We start from the raw sequence: 24,091 nt of genomic DNA, 5'->3' as shown, positions 1-24,091 counted from the left end.
GTACTGTACTGGTTATATTTAAAAATACAGTATTATTATGCTTTGATCTTTTCAATTGCTGTGTTTCAATTGTTTGTTCATGCAGCTAGGATTTGTACATGTGCTTTTGCAGTATCTTAATTTGGATACTACTAATTTGTATAAGGAACGCGGTGGCTCAGTGGCTAAGACACTGACCTTGTCAATCAGAAAAGTCGGCAGTTCGAATTCCTAGCGCCGCGTAACAGAATGAGCTCCCATTACTTGTCCCAGCTTCTGCTAACCTAGCAATTCGAAAGCATGTAAAAATGCAAGTAAAAAGAATAAGAACCACATTTGGTGGGAAGGTAACAGCATTCTGTGCACCTTCAAGCATTTAGTCATGCCAGCCACATAATCACAGAGATATCTTTGGACAGCTTTGGCTTTGAAATGGAGATGAGCACCGCCCCCTAGGGAAACCGTTACCTAATTTGTATAATGGTATTTTTTTGCCCAAACAAACTTAATGACACCCTTTAAGGATCACCAAAGCATAATTACAAATAAAAATGCATATTTGTATCTTTTTTCCCTTCCATTTCTAGCTGGTAAACAATTTGATTAACTGTCCCACTACCCAGTGGACTGAACAAGATGACACTATTCATTTTTATCAAATGGGCCAAAGACAGCTGAAATTGCATACTGCTTAACAGTAATTTATTTGCTTCTATTTGCAGTGCATTGGTGTCAGAGGAATTCATTTGTATACTCTGTGAAAATGACTAGCGAAATGAGATCTTAAGAATCATTAGTATTGGGGCAGAAGAGCGACAAACCCTCCAAGAAATTGTTCACTTCAGAAATCAATATGGTCTATTTTCAAGTACTGCATTATGATGATCACAAAATCCATAAAAATCAAAAGATTCAAGTGTTTTTCTCCCCATTGACTCTACAGATCTATTTGGGCAAAATCATGTATTTAAATCACGATAGGTTGAGAATGTATTAATGTATTAATCTAACTTTTAGAGCACATTTAAAAGTGCATTGAGAACAGACAATCTGGTGTCTTCCTGGTGTGTTAGTCTTAGCTACCACTGGTGTATGAACATTATGAGAATTTTAATCCAAAAAAATAAATGAAACACAGCAACTTGCCTCCCCAAGGCTTTATGAAACAAGAGGTAACCACGTTGCCGTATTAATTAAACTCACCGGGATGCGTTTAAAAAGTGTGATTTGTTTTTTAGTACATTAAGCCTTTTTATATTTTGGGTATGTGTGTATGCTAAAAGTTCTAAAAATGCCCATTTAAGAGCTTAATATAATATATCTGTTAGCAATATTTTGTGCAACATTATTTAATTCTAACACTAAGAATTATTATTCTTAGCATTATTTAATTCTAACACTAAGACACTGAGCTTGCCGATCAGAAAGGTTGGCAGTTCGAATCCCTTGCGCCTCACAACAGAGTGAGCTCCTATTACTTGTCCCAGCTTCTGCCAACCTAGCAGTTCGAAAGCATGTAAAAATACAAGTAGAAAAATAGGGACCACCTTTGGTGGGAAGGTAACAGCGTTCCGTGCATCTTTGATGTTTAAGTCATGCTGGGCACATGACCATGGAGACAACTTTGGACAGCGCTGGCTTTTTGGCTTTGAAACGGAGTTGGGCACCACCCCATAGAGTCGGGAACGACTAGCACACGTGTGCGAGGGGAACCTTTACCTTTAGTGAAGCTTAGGTTGTTTGTTTTTCTGGAGCATATGTATTGACCTCATCTGACATTTATTCTTCAATGAGTAGAGCCCAGCTCTTTATCCTGAACTGTAAATTTGGTTGCTTTGCTTGTTAGCTTTTGCATGCTGTTTTCCCCCCTGAAGTTCAAGGCGGCTTTCTTTGTGAATCTTCCATTTATCTCCACAACAACAGTAATTCTGTGAAGTGGTTTCATCTGAAAGAGGGGGACCACCCCTAAGTCATCCAAGAAGCTTCCATAGCTCAGCGGGAACTTGGATCTTGGTCTCCTCAGAGCCAGCATTTTAACCGCTACACCACGCAGATTTTCATTTATCCATTTGAAATCTTTGCATCTCTCTGCCCTTGTGTTTCACACATTATGTTCTGCTTGTGTTTTGAAAACAATCTTTACAAAAATGAGCAACTCGTTTTAAAACATAATTGATGAAGAACCATTTTAGGTTGCCAAGCAAATTAGCAGCGGGAGGAATCCTTGGTCTTGGTGATCTGTAGTTTCCGCTTAATAGCCAGAGAAAGAAAAGGCCAGCAAGCACACTGCTCATTCTCTACTCTGCATTTTCAGATAATCACATGAAAATTTAGGGAGAAAATGGATGGTGTTCCAGGTAAAATAGACTGGGCTTAATCAAATGAGCATCATTTTTCTTCTTCATTCTACATAATGTCAGGTATGGAGAAGACAATTATCCCAGCTCAGATTACTGACTAGGAAGAGGATTATAAACTTCTGTCCCCATTTGATGAAGAGTACATGGATGTGTATGTGATTCCCATGTGTGTTATATGACCTATGATCTGAAGGATGATGCCTCTTTTTCTTTTCTTTTTTTAAATAATTTTATTGAATGTTTTAATCTTTAAAAACAGTAAAGAAGACACAACAAGGAAAAAACAAAACACAGAACATACATAACGATATACAGTAATTTTACAGCTTTCAATATCGGCTTTCCTGCTTAGCTTTTATAATTCTCCCTTCTGCATTGCCTTCCTATCACTATAACCTTGTCCTATAATGTAGTAAACATAATATTAACATTTATAATAATATTCATTATTTGTATCTCCATATGTTTGTATTCTCTATTTTCTGTTTTGGCTTCTGATTTCTAGCCACTTGTACATTTTATTCCATACTTTATAGAAGTCCGATTCTTCTCTTTCTTTTAGTTCTATTGTCATTTTACCCATTTCTGTGCATTCGAATATTTTCCTGATTGTAGTTTCATCTGAGCGTGTATTGATTTTTTTCCAGTTTTGTGCGAAAGCAATCTTGGCTGCAGTGAGAATATGTATGATTATGTATTGAGATTGTTTGTCCATTTTTTGATCTAGTAGTCCTAATAAGAATGCTTCTGGTTTGAGTTCTATTTTTCACTCAGTAATTTCTTCCAATCATTTCCAGATTTTACACCAGTACTTCCTTGTGATGGGGCACATCCACTACATGTGATAGAATGTTCCAGGCTTGTGGCTGCATCTCCAACATTTGGGGGATAAATTTGGGTACATTTTGGCCAATCTCGCTGGAGGCAAATGCCATCTATAAAACATTTTATAGAGATTTTCTTACTAAGCTACTGCCATTGTAAATTTATAATTTCTTTCCCATAGTTTATCCCATTTTTCTAACTCTCTATTATGGCCAAAATTTCTTCCCCAGCTAATCATTGTCTCCTTTACCATCTCTTCCTCCATTTTATATTTTAAAAGAAAATTATATAATCTAGTGATCATTTTTCCTCCCGTTCCTAGTAATATTTTATCTAATTCCATTTGTTTCTCGTATATTCCCGTATTGTTCCTGATCTTTTTTAAATCTTGTTTTAATTTGTAGGTAGGGCCACCTTTCCATATTTATTCCCTGTGCTTTCAGATCTTGTACTGATTTTAGTTCTCCTTTTTCATCTAAGAGGTCTGCATATCTTACAATAATAATACAATAATACAATAGTAGAGTTGGAAGGGACTTTGGAGGTCTTCTAGACCAACCCCCTGCCTAGGCAGGAAACCCTATACCGTTTCAGACAAATAGCTATCCAACATCTTTTTAAAGACTTCCAGTGTTGGGGCATTCACAACTTCTGGAGGCAAGCTTTTTGTGTATCAATAAATATCAATGCTGCTTGTTTTCCTGACTGTAGATCGTAGTATTCTAATATGTCCATTATTGTTCGTATATTGTTTTTTATGTGTCTGTTGGGTAAAAATCCATTTTGATCTGGGTGTGTAATTCCGTTTAATATATTTTTAATTCTTTCCGCCAATATTGTCATAAATATTTTATAATCAGCATTTAGCAGCAAGATTGGCATATAATTTTGATGCCTCTTTTTCATAATAAGCTGATGCCATCTTATCATGGGGTAACAATTTCAGCTTTAACCATTTTACTCCATTTGTTGTTACTTTTTCACAATTTGACTTTGGATGGTCAAACGTTACTCAAGGAGTCGAGAAGCAAGTTATGAATATGTTTTTGTTCATTCTTGATCTGCTAATGGGGGGGGGGGGGGAACTATAATTCAGTGGAAAAATCTGTCAGAAATAAAAGACTAAAAAAAGCTGCCACAATTTTTCCCCCGTTTTGCACATTTTAAGGAATATTAGTATATGTTGTTTAATGTTGCTGGGACATTTGTACAACAAACGTCTAAGTAGTTTACGTATATTTTACTGTAGCAACTCTATAAGAATACTGTTTAGGCAGACCTCTGCTCAAAAATAATTTGAAATATTTTCTTTTAAATTTTCATAGCGACCTGTGCAATTCAAACCAGTATGGAAATGCCCTTTATATTAATTTTCTTCCAGGAATAGCCTATGTCTCCCTGGTACCTAAACAATCTCATTCTTTTTATCTCAGATTTTCTCCAAGCACAAGCGGGAAACAAAAACAGAAAGAATAATTTATCACCATTTAAACTTGGAAACAAAAATTGCAATGTGAAATGCAAACTAATCTTGGCATACTCCTTTTTAAATTAACACTAAAAAAATTAAGAGAAGGGAAAAAATGTTATCTCGATCCATGATACATTCCATTACAGTCCTGTCCCATCCACAAACAACAGAAGAGTGATCTTCAGTGACCGAAAAATTGCCCACTGCTGAGCTGGATCATGATTTTGCCCGAACAGATTTTCCCCAGATTGTTTTCTTTTTATATATTGCTATAATAACATTTCCATAAACGGAAACCTAAAGTCTCAGTCACATAGTTTGAATAAGACACTGTTTAATTCTCATTGAGGGGATGCGGTGGCTCAGTGGCTAAGATGCTGAGCTTGTCGATCAGAAGGGTCCGCAGTTTGGTGGTTTGAATCCCTAGCACTGCGTAACGGAGTGAGCTCCTGCTACTTGTCCCAGCTTCTGCCAACCTAGCAGTTTGAAGGCATGTAAAAATGCAAGTAGAAAAATAGAGACCACCCCGGAAGGTAACAGCATTCCATGCACCTTCAGCATTTAGTCATGCCAGCCACATGACCACAGAGACGTCTTTGGACAGCGCTGGCTCTTTGCTTTGAAACAGAGATGCGCACCACCCCCTAGAGTCGGGAAGGACTAGCAGACATGTGCAAGGAAAATCTTTACCTTTAATTCTCACTGAACACTCTTACTTTGATTTTGTTTTCTGCCAAGACAAAAATTCATATTTATTTCTATTTCTTTCTGAGCACATAAGCGAAAGAGAATGCAAGTCATCTATTCTACACAATGCCACAAATGGCCCTTTTTGCAGCAAGCATGGAATATGAATAACTCCTCTTTCTTCCTAAATATTTTAAAAAATGGAGGGATTTTAAGTGTATCTCTTTTTCACAGCCGCTAGGTGGCGCACATCCTCAATGTTGTTCCTGCAGAGGGCAGGGTGAAGCAAGGGCAATCTCTGACTGTCTTGTTGATTCCTTGCATGTAACGGTCGCATACTTAACTCTGATATTAACCTGCCTTGTGTTATGAATGGATTATTTTCTCAAGGGTGACATGGATCAGATTGGCGGTCAACGGAATGCACTGATTTAGGCTGACAGCTTTGCACAAGCCAATTGTCTGTGTGACCTAGTAATACAGAATCCTTTGAAGCCAGTAGGGAAGTTTCTTCCAATTGTAGATGGTAATGCTATCTAATACAAAAATGCAATATAGTGCAATTTTCAGGAATTTTTAAGGAAAAACATTAGCAATTCTGAAAATTTGATTTTTTTAAAAAAAGGATACATTTGATTCAAGTGTAAAAGTAGCATCTGTGTCTATATGATCTATAATATTTTGATGATCAGAAAATATTGAAAAATATAATACCAGTTGACATTTACGTATTAGTCCATATCGTATCTGGGTTATCATATGCAACTGCTTTTTCTCTCAAACTGTTTATATATAAATATTGTACCGCCATGAAAATGTTTCTATCCCAATTAAAACAAATGTCTGATAGAAACTAAGGAATATTGTACAGTTTCAGCCAATTTTAGGCCTTGCATTAAACTCCTGCTCCTTCCTTATTACATATAAAGTAAAACTCTTAATTCTAAACACTGTTCATCTAAACAATCTCATCTGAATTCTTTAGTTAAACTCAAAACATAATAACTCAAATCTGTTATCCTTGTTTGTTCAGATTCCTCATTTCTGTACATCTGAATAAATGAAATGTGTTAAAGTTTCCCTCCTAATTTTGCCTACCCAGATCCAATTTTAATCGATAACACTGGATACCACGCTTGTCTAATATTGGTTATTTTGTTTTAAAAACAAGTGAATTACATTACGGTTCCTCCACCAAGGAGATCATAAATCCAAAGGCTTGCATCGAAGTGTCATTCTGATACAGTACAAAAGGGCTGCTACAAAATATTGCTGGAGCTGCTGTTTCTGGGCCATGAAGCCAGTCAGTTAGAATGACGAAAGACTGAACCTATCAAATGCAGATGCTTACTGAATTCAAAACAAGAATGAGAACTTTAGACAAATTTAACTGCTTGCTACTTTTATTCAGTATCATGCTGTTCCAATTACTGAAGGTTTTATCACCTGGCCCATAAGCATTCCAATGTCGTCACTGGTTCCTGAGGATCATTTCGAATTTGCAAACTTTGATACCAACAAAGCCAATTTGGCCCTTTAGTGCTGTTGAATATGTGAAACTAGGCTTGTGCACACTTTTTGGGAAGGTCCTATCTGAACTCAGTACTCATACACCTTTCCACCAAAGAATCAATGATCAAAATGCTGTTTGGATGTTTTTGAGTCTATTGCAGTCTGTCATGTTTGCAAATGAATATTTATTTTATTCTATTCATTTATTTGTCAACAAGTACAAGGAAACAAGTATGAAAACACATGAAAAAATGGCACAACTAAATGGATATAAACAAGGAAAACATAGCCATAAACATATACAAAGAGTACATATAAATGGGACAATAGGACAGGAACGGTAGGCATGCTGGTGCTCTTATGCACACCCTCTTAGGGACCTCTTAAGAAATGTGTAAGGTCCACAGTAGACCGTTTAAGGTAAAAGGAATGGGGGTTAGAGGAACTAACAACAGGATCCTTCCACACACCTACTACTCTATTGCTGAAATTGTTTTTCCTGCAATTAAGATCAGAACGGATTACATTTAGTGTGTATCTATTGATAGCCCTGGTGTTATTGCAGTTGAAGTGAAAGTAGTCATTAACAGGTAGGACGTTATGGCAGATTATCTTGTGCACAAAACTCAGGTCAGAATATAGACGGCTTAGTTCAAGGTTATCCAGGCCTAAAATTTCAAGCCTGGTGGTATATGGAATTTGATTACGAGCAGAGGAGTTGAGTACTCTTCTTGTAAAATATCTCTGGACCTTCTCTAATGTTTTAACGTCTGAAATGCAGTGTGGGCAGGTGAATATGTGTCCCAGGATAATGTTGCAATCTGGGTTGGTTACTGGGACCAGAGGTTTTGCCTTCCGAGCTTTCGGACTGGTGCTGGAACCCTTTCAAGTTCCCAAAGAGAGGTTCTAGCATAAATCCGAAACTTTGGAAGGCAAAAACTCTGGTCCCGGTGATTGACCCAGATTAGATAATGTAATGTTTGCACTGGGTTCCTTTTATGAAATGAACATTATCCTAAAATCTTGGTGATAGTTCTGATTGGTGATATTTATAATGCCTCCTTATTGAAGCACGAGCAGGCTACACAAATAATTTTCTTTTACGCGCAAGAACTCAGTCATGAATTTCAAGTTCCCTGAATGCTCCAGAAAGGTATTTTCCATGGACATTTCTTTGGACTGCCAAAGTGGTGCCTGCCACTTAAAATTAATGCGAAACCAACTGATGAGGCGGCTCTACATAATTCTCGAAGCTCGCTTTGATGCAATATCGACAAATATGGGCAATCGAAATGTCAGATTTATAGAATTTTATAGAACAACCTGGGAAAGAAGGGACAGGGAGAATTTCTCCCTCTTTGATTTTGCTTTTTCGTTGTTTTCACTACAAATTCATTTTTTTGGGATTTGAAAAGTTTCTGATAGACTAGGAGAGTTTACCCTGATTTTTGTATTAATAGTGTTGGATAGCTGGGAAGAAGTCAGTCTTGCTATCATTATCAAAGTAATCAAAACTCTGAATAACAGTAAAACGCTAAATAACAGTACAGCCTTATAGGATGTTAAGGATTTTAGATTCATTGGGCAAAATGGAAATGTCTTTGGTTTCCTAAAGCATAGATTGGTTTCCATAGTGTCACTAACATTCAGGTGTTTGATTATATTTTAATGGATGTGAAATGGCTGTAACCAAATAAACAAATTTAAATCTGGTTTGTAATTAAAGGAAGAAGAGAAAAAAATGCTGTCTCTGTATGTTTGCATGTGAAATAGAAAATTGGGGCAATTAGATATCAGCGTTTGGGGAGAATTAAATTAATGAGGTCTTTAAGATTAAATAAATGCTGTCACTATTTACGATAGTTTTTAATAATGATAATTATTAGATCAATTGCCAGAGAAATTGTAATAAGGACTCTGTAATGAGGTGCAAGGTTTTTTAATAAGGTGAAATCAGAATGCTTATGTTATTACCTGACTGATATGAAACATCTATCCCCAAAGCTAGTGTTTGCAGCCCAAACACTGAATTCTGTTAACAAAATAAATTTGTGGATGTCAAATTAAGGTGATTTCACAAGGCTTTAAGCCTCAGTAAGAATGTTGAAAATAAAAAATTTAAAAACCACTATTCTGTTATAAGACAGTGATAAAATACTTGTTCACCAGTATTAGTCTTCTGGGTAAAAGAAAATATATAGAATATTTAAATGAATATATGGAGAAGGGATAATGCAGACTTAGATTAGTGAATATTTCTGAAAACACTGTGACATTGATTTCTGTCTTCCTTTGTATTGAAAATACTCTTGGTGCCCCCATTAGATACCGAAAGCAAAAGCTTTATTTCTTCAAAATAATGGACTTTGGCAATCATGTAGCTGGCTAGTGACTTTCCAATCCACCACTGTAATCTGAAAGGACTGATGGATATAATTGCTTGAAAAAACACTCTACCCTGCTGTCTTAATGCATCAAGATAGTCATCATTCAATTACACATATTCAAAGCTGTCCCTTCCATTTTCTCCTTTTAAGCCCTCTCCTGAAGTAAAGTAAAAACAAATCAGAAATGTGGTACTCTTTTCTTCCTTTCCTCCTTTCGCAAACTCTTTTATTTATTCTTCAACCAATGTTAAATTTTCACAAAGCCCATATTGAATAGCACAGGACAGCAAGATCCAATTTGACCCAAGGTGCTCTTTGCCAAGTTGCATCTCAGGTTTCAGAGCACTCCCATTCGCAGACTATCCGTGTATGAAATGATGCATTAAAGGAAACATTCTGCTACAAGGGGTGGAAAAAAATTCTAGCATTGCAGTTTTTTCTTCTGCCTTTGCAAAAAGGCAGCTATGATTGGAGCCAGGTTCACAGCAGGGAAAGTCAATATAGTAGTAGTTTCCCATTAGAGAATAATAAAGGAGGGAGCACTGTGTCCATTTTCTTAAGATCATGGGTGAACGGTGGGAGACAAATCTAATAAATTGTATTAATAATAGATATCAGTATTATAACTTTAAGAGACAGGTCACTAAGTTTATGAATACACAGTGGAATGGCTTATACCTCTAAAAAACAACTCTTAGAGTCTATTCCACAGTAGTCCATTGGATAAAATAACAGAATGGTTAAATTTATAGAGAAACACCCCACCACCACTTTTAACAATGCAATTAAAGAGGTAGAAGATCCAGTTACATTCATATAGCAATAGCCCTTAGACTTATATACCATTTTACAGACCTCTCTAAGTGGTTTACAGAGGCAGCATATTGCCCCCAACTATCTGGCTCCTCATTTTACTGACCACGGAAGGATGGAAGGCTGAGTCAACCTTGAGCCAGTTGGGATCGAACTGCTGGCAGTGAGGGGTGAGTTAGCCTGCAATAGTGCACTCTAATTACTTCATCAAGCAGAATGTACTGTATTAAAAAAAAAAAAGGAAAATAATGTTTGAATTTCTTTGAATGTCTCATTCATAAACCAAATTTTGGCATGCTGGATTAAGAAAAACAAAATTGCAAAAATAAATAAATAAATAAATAAATAAATAAATAAATGGGGAGATAAATAAATAAATAAATGGGGAGTTAAATTAATAAGGACTTAGGGTTTTCTAACATGGCCCCATACTTCCCAGAATCATTATCACGTATCAGACCAGTTCTTTTAAGTGTCACAAATTATGTACTCCTGAAATGCTCTCTTCTCCACAACTGAGAACAAGGTCTCTAAATAATCTTACAATCCTGGCTCTGCTGCAGAATATCCAGGGAAATGCTTTGTACATTGTACAAGCTTGATTGGCAACAATCCACAGGCTATTTATCTGAGCTAGAAATGATGAGGGAGCAAACTGGAGATAGTTAAACTTGGGATTTACTATCATCAAATGAAATGATGGACACTAATTGACAATTTTGGAAAGGGCCAAGACAGCGTCATGGAGAATTGGGCTATAAATAACTACCTTAATTAGCCGCTGTAAGGGTCAACAATGGAAGATGGTTTATTTCCATATTTGTGAGCACCTTGAATTCATTGTGTTTCTTGCTAAGTGAGACATAGTGCTGGTTCCTTCCAAGATTCTGAAATGAAAAAGGGTGCCAAGATTATGAGGAGATATATGTGGTACAAGTTACCTTCAGCGTTTTGTCATTAACAGGATTATTACTTGTTATATTGGGTGGGTGGGGGATCTCAATTGTGCAGAAATCTGGATTCATATCTATGAAAGGTTGAATTGTGGGCATGTTCAGAACACCAGCTTGAATTAGCTGGAAAAGATGTAAAATACATTCCAATGTGATCTATGAAACAAGAAATCTTGAACATTGTGTTTCAGTTCTGCAGAATGAGGGTGAAAATAGAAGTTAACGAAAACATGGGTGGCTGCCAAAATCTGCCTCCCTGCTGTGTGTTCTGGCTGCAACCACTACTGCCAGGGATAAGAAAAGGTAATGGGAAAACTCAGTATGATGGTACTTTGCCACATGGCATATTTCACAACATATTTTTAGGAAGAGGGCTGTGGCATTAAAATTGCCTTAGATGGCTTGATGAATTTTTGTCACACAGAAGGAGTGTGACGATTGTTTTCATCAGCCATCTACCATATTATTCTGTATCGTCTCGGTGGGAGGAAAAGGAATGGCTCTGCATTTGCTTTGTAGCTGTTCCATTCTGATCTCTTAGACTGAGTTTCTACATAATTATTTCGGATAATTTACATAGAGATCCGGTGTCTCCCTTCTAACAATAGCAATAGCACTTACATATGCTCCTAGTGTTTTACATCACTTCCTGGGTGGTTTAAAATGTCAGCATATTGCCTCCCAAGATCTGGGTCCTTGTGTTACCAACCTCAGAAGGATGAATCAACCTTGAGCGTTTCAGGATCGAACTCCAGGCTCTGGGTAGAGTTTGCTTTCAATACTTCATTCTAACCATTGTGTCACTAGGGCTCTTCTGCCTTCATCACTTTTTACATCTGCATGAAATTGTTGAGGGAGTCTGATGAAATACAATGTGCCACAATGGCTTTTTCGAAGAGTGGTACAGTTTTCTGAGATGACCAACATCTGGCCATGGGCTGGCTTAAAGAAAAAAAAGGAAGCTGGCTCCAAACAAGATTGGAGCACAATGATAGCACTTACAGTTGATAGGGTAATACACATCTTCAGAAAGACGTCTAGCCTTCTGATACGCATTCTGGATCCAGCTCTTCCCCTGATACCTCAAACTGTGGCAACATCAGGAACATTTATTTTAAAACAGGCTTAGCCAATCAACCACGTTTGTCCATTTTAAAATTATTTTAGAACACTGGTACATCTACCAGTAAGGGCAATAAGGTAGCTCAGTGGTTTAGACGCTGAGCTTGTCGATGAGAAAGGTCAGCAGTTCGGCGGTTCAAATCCCTAGTGCCGCATAATGGAGTGAGCTGCCATTACTTGTCCCAGCTTCTTCCAACCTAGCCATTTGAAAGCATGTAAAAGTGCAAGTAGAAAAAATAGGAACCACCTTTGGTGGCAAGGTAACAGCGTTACATGCGCCTTCGGCATTTAGTCATACCGGCCACATGACCACGGAGACATCTTCGGACAGCACTGGCTCTTCAGCTTTGAAATGGAGATGAGCACTGCCGCCTAGAGTCAGGAACGATTAGCACATATGTGCGAGGGGAACCTTTACCTTACTTTACATCTGCCAGTAACTTGAAGGTTGGAGCCATGGTGGCGCAGTGGTTAGAATGCAGTATTGCAGGCTAATTCTGCAACTGCTAGCAGTTCAATCCTAACCAGCTCATGGTTGACTCAGTTTACCATCCTTCCAAACTTGGTAAAATGAGAACCTAGATTGTTGGGGAAGTATGCTAACACTGTAAATTGCTTAGAGAGGACTGTAAAGCACTACGAAGTGATATATAAGTCTTAAGTTCTATTACTATTGCTACTGGCAGACTCAACCTGCTGTGCTTGAATTTGACTGGAGAGGTTATAGGGGGAAAAAAATATGTGGGCTCAAAATTTGGCAGCCTGATTGATTCAAAGGCTGCCAGTTGGTTTCCTGGCAAAATGCAGGAAATAAGCACTTACAGAATAATTGCCGATGTTTATTTAAAGCCCTGGACACTTCAGGCCTAGTCTATCTAAGAAATATTGGAATAGCTGCTGATTCTCCTAGCAGAAACTCAAGGTTAGCCCTTCTCAGTAATGACCCTGTATATTTAGAATAATTGTTGAATCTTTGGATTGCTTGAGGGAAGCTTTAAAAGTAGATGTCAGTAGTAATGCTTTAGTTAATATTGGTTTTGGTGGATTTGTATAATTATTTAACTTATTGAAAGTTTTTTTTTCCTTATTTTAAGTTGTTTTATTTGTTGGGGAATCATTTGTTGCTAATGATATATTTAAGTAACAGGTGATTCAGAAATGTAGTGCTAATAACAAGTATACATATGAATATTTTTTCCAGCTTCCCTAATATTATGTTACAGCTGAAATTAGGTCACAGCTGAAATTCCTCCCTCTTGGTGTTACAGCTGACTTATCAATAGCTTCCTGAAAATCAGTTGCAATGCTAATGATCTCAGGAAAAGAATTACCATTTTTGCTATATTTCAGCACAACTTCCACCTTCCTCCATCCCTCCAAAATGTGCAAAGTGACATACAGTCAGCCATTCTTGTCCCAGGATGGCAGCTTGGCGAGAAGAATTACAGCTAATGGTCTTTAAGCAACCACCTTCTATGTTCATGGTTAGTTGAAGATAATTGTCTCATTGTTGTAAGTTTTCCATCACACATACATGAACACTGGATTAATTATTTTTAGTAGCTGAAGACCTATGAGCAAGCCTAATTGCATAGTGACAATTCATAACACCACAGTTGTTCATAAAGAACTCTTGTTTAGTGTAAGGACTGTCTTTTTTTTAGCAATCCACCAATCCACTCCTTTGCAACCATATATTAAAGATACTGAATATCTAATGTTGGTAAACAGCTAGAGCTAGAGCTCTGGTATACTGATTCCTTCAAGATTAAAATTCTACTCTAGGGTCTTTTCAAGATATATACCCAACAAAGAAGGACAAACCAGAGAATAGAATAGCTGTTACCTTACTCCTATGCAGGCCATAGCCAGAGAACACATGGTTATAAACGTTTTGCTAAAATGAATGCCTATTTTGACCCCCTAAATTGGATGAAAAAAATACTGGAGAATTCTTCTTACAGTGCATTACTAAAAATCATACAATAGAAAGAGCTGTAAATAAATAAGTTGAATATGTTTCCTACATAAACCCTTCATGTATTCCTCTTTATAAAATATTTCTATTATTGCTGTTGAGATTGCTACACTACTATGAAAGAGAACTTCCACGAGGAGCTTTATACACCAATTCAAAATGATTCATATATTCTTCACAGTCACACACAAATGTTGTTTTTGGTTTTTGAACAAAGGTTGCAATGTTTCTTTAACTAATTGATGAGTGGACTTCCTCCCAGACAAGTGTGCGTAGGATTATGTCTTCTATCAACATAGAACAAAATGTATAACCCCTCTTTACTCAGGTCTCAGATCACTTTACTTTTCTTTAAAAGGGGAGCTTAAGCAATGATACCTTAACATCTGTACCATTTAATGCAGGGCTGGAATGTATTTGTCATTTGTTCTTCCTCTCGTCTCGGGGGAGATGTTTGTTTCAATTGCCATACAGTAAAATGCTGCTCAGTGTAGGTTTGTGGTGCAAATTATTTAAAGTCTCTTGTGCTGCAGCATTGAATTGCAAATGGGTTTTTATTCCTCCTCCTCTGAAGGGATCAGAACTGCTCTGCAGTGAGTTACTCATCTGTCAGTTAAAGAACTTGCAACTCTGGAGCTGATATTATGAAAAGAGAGAGGAAGTGTTTCAGAGATAACAAAGTCCGAGAATGGAGAGATTACAAAAATAAAATTGCAGTTCTCATCTTTAAAGCAAATTTATTAGTAGAAAGGCTGGGGATGAATTATAGCTGAGGCACCAGATGAATATTGGGTGCCAGAAGCCAAACTAGCAAAAATAAAGCATTTAGAAACCAAAAACATAGATTTTTCTCATGTTTTTTTATCACTGGCTTCTCAGTAGGTGTATGTGCATATTAATTCTGCTTGTAGACATCTCAGTGAAGGGCATCTTCTGAACACTGCAGAGGTGATATATTATCTTTGCTAGTGTACCATGTTTCAAAATGTGAAACATGGTACACTAGCAAAGATAATATATAAGAAAGTTGAGAGGAAGCTAGTGCCAGCTGATAAAAACAATGCAATATTAATAATCAACTCAGCAGTAGAATTAGATGAGTATTTTAAATAGTATTGTCATTCTTGTTGGCATTAGCTGAAAACAGAGTCTTATCATATATCTGCATAGATGTGGGTGGGTCAGAGAACATGGGATATAAGTATAATTCCTTATATATTTTATTTGAGAACATAGCTAGTTACCTTATAAATAATCATCTGAGGGAAGGATCTCCCATGTTGCACACTATTTAATTGGAAATTATTTAAGCTGACCCTGAAGCTTCTTGCATATATTCTTCTAAGCTGTAATTTGCTTAATTAAGAGGAACATAAATAAAATTGGCGTTACTGCAATCGTTCCTTCCAATTTCGTAAAGTTGTGTCTTAGCCCTTTAGGTCTCATCTTCATATGAGGTTTGCCTGTAGAAGACACTCTGTGTAGAGAGTACGTGGGGAGAAGAATAATCCATCTCACACATGCTACAATGTCCTTCAACATGTATGGAGGAAGAGCTCCTGCTGGCAAGAGAAAACACTGTCAACGTGGCCTGAGTGAATGTCATTTAGTTTTATTCTAATAATTTAATAGGATTAAAACTAAATGACACTTAGTTTTAAATATTTATTAAGTGTTAAATATTTAGAAATTTTTACATGTGCTAAATTTCTATGACCTACTTTATGTCTTTATTCACTCAGTGAATAAGTATATAATTTGTAGGTTCTGACACAAATGAAGAGGCCTTCATTCTTATCCAAACCAAATAGTAATTCCTGTTGTGACCTAGGCTTCCCCAGCAGCACGAAGCCGAGTCCGAGTCATGATAAACCCCTTTTATTTATTTTACAGTGAATTCCTCTCCAGCAAATTACCGACCGTTATCAGGCTTGGAGAGTGCCCAGGCTGATATTTTTCAGATGCCGCAATACTTGGCAAGAATGCAGGAATGAACTAATTGTCTCCTGCAAACACCCCTCCCCTTTCAGTCCTCTTTTATTCCCTATGGGAGGGGCCATTCAACATCCACCTGTGGCCTTACTGCCAAGTCGACCCTTGTTCCTTAGCTGTTCCCTTCATCTGGCAACTCTAGATGTTCGTCTGCCTCACTGATGAATGACTCTGAAGGCAGCTGATAACTGGCATACGGCTCTGGCCCCATCTCTGCCTCCAACACATAGCACTCGTCAGAGCCTTCCCCAGACTCCAGGACTGGCCAGTTTTCCTCCCCAACCTCCTCACTATCTGAATCTGCTTCCAGCCACGCTGGTCGCTGGTGGGCCACAACAATACCCGGCATTTGTGCTCATCTCACTTCGTTATCTCCTTTGTGTTGACCAGCCCCCACTCATCAAAACTTAAGACTCCTTAAACTGCAATACCAATTTGTCTTTGTGTGTGTGAGAGAGAGATAATTCATGCTACTCATTAATGAGGAATATATTATGATAAATAATATATTGAGCCCAAAATTTCTGTTGCTAAGTGAAACATTTGGATAGGTGAATTTTGCCCTATTGTACGACCTTTCTTGCAACTGTCGTTAAGTGAATCACTGCAGGTGTTAAGTGAATCTGGCCTCTCCATTGACTTTGCCTGTCACAAGGTCACAAAAGGTGATCCCATAATCCCAGGAGACAGCAACCGTCATAAATATGAGTCGGTTACCAAGTGTGTGAAATTTTTATCATGTCGCAGTGGGAATGCTGCAACAGTCAAAATTAACTTTCTCTCCTGCCCACCCCCACCCCCCATCTGAGATTATTAAGCATCACCATCTTAGAGAAAAGGGATGTTTTCACCCAGATAGTCAAATTGCTTCCTACCCCCTATTGTATTTACAGTCCATTTTCTTTTTCTTTCAATGCACAGAGGAGAATGATAAAGAACAACTTCCAAGAAGGCGGCGGAGGAAAAAACGGAAGAATGTTTGTCAAACCCCTGCTGATGGACATGAAAATCCAGCAAAACGTGGAGGGCGTGAAAACTCGGTTGGAGACAACTTGCAGCCGCAGCAGAGGGACAGTCCAAACTTGACTCAAAACCAAAAGAGGAAAATGAAAAAGAAGCGGCGGAAAGAAAAAATGAGAGCAGCTGGCTTGCTCGGAAAACCCGTTGCTACCGATTTCACATATATGCCTGAAGAAAAGGGAGAAAGAGAGTTTGAAGTTGCAGATAAAGTAGATGACATACTGGATTTTTTGCAAGCAACACAGGAAATCTATTTTTCTGACAGTAGGTATATTTCATCATGCATGACAGTGACTTGAAGGAGGGGAAACAAATTGTTTTTCCACTGTCAGATATAGGGAGGGAGAAAGACTGATGATTGCTTTGTGCTCTCAATTTGAGAAAGAAAGAATATATACATACATAACTCCTATTGGGCCAATGCAAACTGTTTTAGATTCACCTTGCAAGTTAAGGCAACAGGTTACAGGTAGTCCTTGACTTATGACCACAATTGAGCCCAACATTTCTGTTATTCAGTGAGACATTTGTTGAGTGAGTTTTGCCCCACTTACTTTCTTGCCGCAGCTCTTAAGTGAATCTGGCTTCCCGCATTGACTTTACTTGTCAGAAGGTCGCAAAAGGGGATCACATGACCCTGGGACACTGCAACTGTCATAAATACGAGCCAGTGGCCAAGCGGCTGAATCTTGATCACATGACCATGAGGATGCTGCAACGGTCGTAAGTGTGAAAAGCAGTCATAAGTCCCTTGTTTTTAGTGCCGTTGTAACTTCGAACACTCCCTAAACAAACTGTTGTAAGTCGAGGACTACCTGTAGTCTCTGAAGAGAAGGCCTTCGCAAAACAAACCCAATCAGTTCAAGTCACCTTGAACTGATTGGGTCCAGAGCTGTTGGAGGAGAGTCCTGTCAGTCTTCTTTCTCAAGTGCCAACTGAAGACTCTCAGGTGCCTCATACCAGTCTAATTTCTGCCCTGTTGTTTGGCAAAACCACCCAACCAGTGGTGGGATTCAAATAATTTAACCAGTTCTTTGCCCTAATGACCAGCTGGGTGTGTGTGGCCAGAGGTGTGACAGAAGCACTTGACCTCCTGCACCCCCTGGGAGCAAAAACCGACCACAGGGAGGCACCGCACTCTCCCAGAGCTCCATTTTGGGCCTAGTAGGCCTCCCTTACCTGGGAGCCAAAACAGGGCGCATGGGGACTCCTGGAAGAGGCAGGGCCGGCCAGCAATTTAACAACTGTGTCAGACCCTGACAAACTGGTTCGCTTGAATCGGCCCGAACCAGCTGAATCCCACAACTGCACCCAACCTGGAACCATGTCAGCCAGGATTGCAGAAGATTTTTCCCCTTCAGCCTCCTTCCACAGTGCTTTCCTCTTAGAAAGAAAGGAGCTGCATTGCTTCAGGAAACTGCTTGGAAAGGATGTTTGCTCAAAACTATTTTGAAACCCCCCCCCCCTTTTGAAGATATGATCAGCCCTAATTCCTATACTCAGGAACTAAGAAGACTTTTCCACTGCCCTCAGTAATAAGGTCTTCTATTTATTTATCAAATTTATAAGATCACCCAACTTCTAATGATTCTGGGCAGCGTATCAGCTAAAAACATGCCCAATATAATAAAAGAGAAAAAGAAGATACCTGGAAAGCAACCAACACAGCTGGCATATTTGTGCAATGCCTTCAGAACCTTCAACATCATTGTTTGCTTGCTTGCAGGTAGTCCTTGACTTACAACAGTTCATTTTGTGACTGTTCAAAGTTACGTCCCTGAAAAAAGCGACCTACGACCTACATTTTTCACATTTATGACTGTTGCAGCATCCCCATGGTCATGTCATCAAAATTCAGATGCTTGGCCCCTGACTCATGATGGTTGCAGTGTGATCTACTTTTGGGACCTTCTGACAAGCAAAGTCAATGGGGAATCCAGATTCACTTAACAGTGTTACCAACTTAACGAATGCAATGATTCATTTAAACAATGAGGGCAAGCAAAGTTGCAAAATGGGGCAAACTCACTTAACAAATGTTTGACTTAGCAACAGAAATTTTGGGCTCATTTGTCTTGTAAGTCGAAGACTACTTCTATTGATTCAAGCTTCCTGCTTGTTATTGTTTTCTGTTTGATACCTATTTCCAGGATAGCTCTGATACAAGAGTAGATGTAAGAAACTACTTTTTAGATGTACTTGTATATGAATAATCATCACTTATTCTAATGAGATGCATTTCTAAGCGCATGCACTGGAACTTCCATTTTTCACGTAAGCTACAGAACCTGTTTTCTGTGTCTCTGTTTAATTCCTGAAGTACGGGGGGCAGTATGATTTCATGCTATACTTTCCAGAAGATGCAGTGGCACAAAGGTCCAGTAAATTATGCATGAACAGGCATCATACACCCACAGGCAGAGATTTCAAAGAAAATGAGCCTGCATTTTTCAGATTTAGGAAGTAGTTGTACTGAATACAGATTCCTTTATTTTGTTCAGATTGAATTTCAAACACATCTGCAAACCCTTGTTGAAATATAAACTTGAAGCTTTACCACCAGAGATGATAATTGGGCAGAAAGAAAGGGGTGGGATGTGGAAGGACATACAGTGAAAAAAGTTTATTTTCATATTTGAAAAATATGGGGGGAGGAATCCTCTCTCTCTCTGTCTGTCTGTCTGTCTGTCTGTCTGTCTGTCTGTCTGTCTGTCTGTCTGTCTATCTATCTATCTATCTATCTATCTATCTATCTATCTATCTATAACAAGAATATGATAATTAGCTATGTTTGTGAAAGAAAGTTTTTCTTCTGCTTTGATTTACATTGTCACTGGGAATAATATATTTGCACTACTAAAAATATTAGCATAACTAGCATCTTAATGCTTTTTATTCATTTTCCTTCCAGAGTGTCTCATAAACAGTTGGATGACTTCTCTCCCCCCTTCAGCCTCTTTCTATGTACGGCTGATGTTATTTTAATAATGATTTTATTTTAAAGCATAGATTAGGGAATAATAGTACTATTCAAGGATGAGTTGTTTCTAAAATGTATGTTGCTCTTTTGAGGCTGTGGCACCAAGGGATCATTGACATACTATATTTTTTGGAGTATAAGACGCCTTCCCCCCCACCCCAAAAGAGCGTTGAAATGTTGGTATGTCTTATATACCAAATACAGCCATTTTTGGCCTCCCGAAGCCCTGCCCCCCTCATCCCAAAGACGGAGACGTTTTTGCCTTCCCCCAGTCCCCAGAAGCGCTCTGCAGGCTTCAGCAGGGCTCGGGGAAGGCAAAAATGCCCGTTTTAGTAAAAAATGGCCCATTTTCTGTCTGCTTTTGGCAAAAACGGTATTTTTGCCTTCCCCCAGCCCTGCTGAAGCCTGCAGAGTACTCCTGGGGACTGGGGAGGGCAAAATCTTTTTTTTCTTACTTACCTCTTCAAAATCTTGGTGCGTCTTATAGTCCAAAAAATACTGTATATGGAAGATCCATGAGACACAGTGGCCATCTCATCCCATAATCCTTTTAAATGGAGGGAGTTCGTAGTTTGGGGTCTAGTTATTGATTATGCAAGGACCGCAGCCTTTAAAAATTAATATTTATATAAAGCTCTCTTCATATCAATATTATCAGGTCAAAGTCATACTCTGTGTAATGCCTGTATCTTGTCAGCATAAGCTCACTCAATGTTCACCCAGACTGATGATACAAGATGTATGTATCATTTTATACACACCCATCAGAGCAAGATAGACCTAGAAAATTTAAGAGGCCCAGATTCAGAAACAGTGCTGAGTCTCTCATAGTCTTTTTTTCATTTCAAATTTGGTAAATGTTTATATCGTTTTTTTTAAATAAGTCTCAAAAGCAAAAGTATAGAATGAAAAGGCAAATATGATGCTTTTTACATATAGGTAGCCTTCAATTTATTATCACAATTGAGCCCAAAATTTCTGTTGCTAAGAGAGATAGTTGACTTTCGTCTCATTTCCCCCCGCCCCCCGCCCCAATCTTTATTGCCACGGTTGGCAAATGAATCACTGCAGGGGTTAATTTAATAACATGGTTGTTTGGTGAAACTGGCTTTCCCATTAACTTTGCAAAAATTGGTCACCTGACAGCAGGACACTGCAATCGTCATAAATATATGCCAGTTTGCAAGTGTCCAAATTTTGATCACGGGGATTCTGCAATGGTCATCAAGTGTGAAAAATGATCGTAAGTCACTTTTTTTCATTGCCATTGTAACTTTGAACCATCGTTAAACGAACTGTTGTAAGTCGAGAAATATCTGTACGCTGTAAATCAGTTGCTAACAGCTACTTTTTCTTTCCCTTAAGAGCTATCAAACTGTACAGAGTCAGCTGACAGTTCCGGAAGCATCCATGAGGTTTTAAAGAGTCTTGAATCTGGCATGTTGTCATCATCGGATATTGCACGTCTACGTCAAATGAAATCATTCGTCCTTCAGCAGAACGTGGAGGAACTAAATATTGCCCTGAAAGACCTCAGCACACATTTAGAGATGCCTCATGGTAGGCTGAATGCATCCAAGTTTGTTATGAGATTTCTTCTAGCATGCAGATCTATCTATCTACCATGTTTCCCCAAAAATAAGACATGCCCTGCTAATAAGCCCAATCGGGCTTTTCAGAGCATGCACCATAATAAGCCCTCCCCCGAAAATAAGCCCGCCCCAATTATTTAAGCGCATGCGCAACCGGTCCCTGCCATTACCACTGTACCACCTACCGATACAGCTTGCGGGGCAAAAAGAGGGCTTGCTGCAAAAACAGCGGCAGGCGAAGCAAAGTGCTTCCACCTCCCGCCCTTCCCTCCCATGCAAAAAGAGCCCGCCACAAAAACAGCAGCAGGTGAAGCAAAGTGCTTCCACCCCCCGCCCTTCCCTCCTGCGCAAAAAGCCTGCCGCAAAAACAGCGGCAGGCCAGCAATATGATCACCCCCTCTCGCCTGTTCCTTCTCACCACAAAAAACACCGCCCACCCCAATGGTAAAGGCAGCCTGCTTGGTTCCCTTCCCCGCCGTCCCTTTTAACGATTTCAAGAAGTTTGAACTCGCAAGAAGGTTTTTTTTTTTACCAGCCGTTTCCCTGAGCACAATGGCGAGGAACGCCACAGAGCTAGAAAGGTAAAAGGCGCGCCTCACTTCTCACCTGCCCCAGAAAATAATAAGCCCTTCCCTATAAGCCCAAGGCCATATTTCGTGGAGCAAAAGAAAATAAGACCCTGTCTTATTTTCGGGGAAACACACTATCTATCTGTCTATCTATCTATCTATCTATCTATCATCTATCTATTTATCTATCTATTTATCTATCTATCCATCCATCCATCCATCCATCCATCTCTGTCTATCATCTATCTATATGGCTCTGTATGTATATGTGTGTACGTTCCAGCATAACTCTGAAACGCCTTGAGCAATTTCAATCAAACTTAGTACACAGATGACATACTTTCTGGAAAAAATTACTGTGGGGATAAGACACCCCTAACACCCCTCAGGTATGTGTTCTGTTAAGATACAACCTGTTGTACCTTAAAATGGCTTCTACTGTACTGTCGTAAAATGGCTTATACTGTACAGTGCAGTGGAATTGCCATGGTAACGGCTTCGCAATACTCCACAAGGGGGCTCCCTCTGGTAAGGGGGAAAATCCAACATTAGAAATTACATTTGGTCTAGACATTTTCCCCCTATAAATAAATACCCGAGCAACGCCAGGTTATCAGCTAGTTTCCTATAAAACTATTCTTCTCAAGCATTTTAATTTCTTTTTTAAAAAAATAATTAATGTTCATATAAATGTAAAGGTTTTTATTCACTGTGTCTTTGCCAGACAAAATGTAAATTCACACCCCCCTCCCAACTTCAAATAAGTTCTTGGTACAGGGAAAAGAAAATTTAAATCTTGAAATTGCTTTCTGGTCAGTCATGGCTTTCCATGGTCTTTTTTGCAGTGTCTATGCAGCTGCCAGATACCCCTAAAAATGATTCTCAAATGTAATGTATATTCTGACAGGTGGGAGATATTTATTAACTATGCAACAGCAGAACAATCATCTTAAGTATATTTAATGTAGTTTAATGAAATGAAATCAAATTTAATCCTAGCCCTCCCCCTTACTTTATAGAAAAGCCTTTAACCCAGAAATAAAATGGGCACATCGGCTTTAAACATATGGATGGGCAAGGTTTGGCTTATTACTATATAATGTATCCCAAGAGCATCATTGCCAGAATTCCTTTAGCTGGCATACAATATATCAAGTTCCAGTTCATGGAATGCTTGATTCTTAGCATTGAAAGGGGGGGGGGGGGGATCCCAACAGAAATGAAAAGGCTTTGTTTTATACTGTGACAATAAGAGATTAAAGTTTGAAGAGAAGAAAAGGAAAAAGAAACCATTGTAGTTAATTTCTTAGTACATTTGTCTTAGAAGTGTAGAACATGCATATCAAGTAGGTGCTACATCCCCCCATAGCAGAGAGGAAGGAAATAATCTGCTATATGATCACAAAGAACCCCAACTGTCATAGTTAAACATTAGAGGTATGTCTGCACCTTTGGTTCTAGTTAATATATTCATACTTTAATTTTGTGGGAAAATTCATTCATTGCATCCAGTAAGCAACTACATGAGATGAAGAAATGAGAAGAGTACCAGATACTTCTATCAGTAAATTCCTGTATACTTAATTTCTATGCCAAATCAAGAATACAAATATCCTACCCTCTACAATTTCAAAACTGATCAATAGAATTATGAGAGCCTGTTTTTTTTTAGGCATTTGAAAACTAGGGGATGGTGAGTTCTAGTTCCCGTTTAGGCCTAAAGTCAGCGTGTCCCTCCTCTCTCAGCCCTAGCAACAAGGCATGGGCAAACCACTTCCAAAATATTGCTAAGAAAAACTGTCTGAATTTTTCACCAGGAGTCTAGTCTGACTTGAAGGCAGGAAAATAAAG

At 38.5% G+C, this 24,091-nt stretch overlaps 1 protein-coding gene across 2 annotated transcripts in view; it reads left to right on the top strand.

Annotated features, from left to right (window-relative positions):
* ERICH1 (glutamate rich 1) overlaps positions 1–24,091 on the top strand; it is a 104,655-nt gene that overhangs the window by 63,015 nt on the left and 17,549 nt on the right. For both annotated transcript variants that reach the window (XM_081945754.1, XM_081945753.1), the window contains 2 exons: positions 17,001–17,363; positions 21,445–21,639. In XM_081945754.1, coding sequence (XP_081801880.1) covers positions 17,001–17,363; positions 21,445–21,639 — 558 coding nt within the window. The remainder of the gene's footprint in view (positions 1–17,000; positions 17,364–21,444; positions 21,640–24,091) is intronic.

The sequence above is a fragment of the Natrix helvetica genome, assembly GCF_964273705.1.
Source record: "Natrix helvetica genome assembly, chromosome: 2".
NCBI lineage: Eukaryota > Metazoa > Chordata > Lepidosauria > Squamata > Natricidae > Natrix > Natrix helvetica.
The sequence above is the reverse complement of the archived record's forward strand: the minus strand, read 5'-3'. Positions and strand labels throughout refer to the sequence as shown.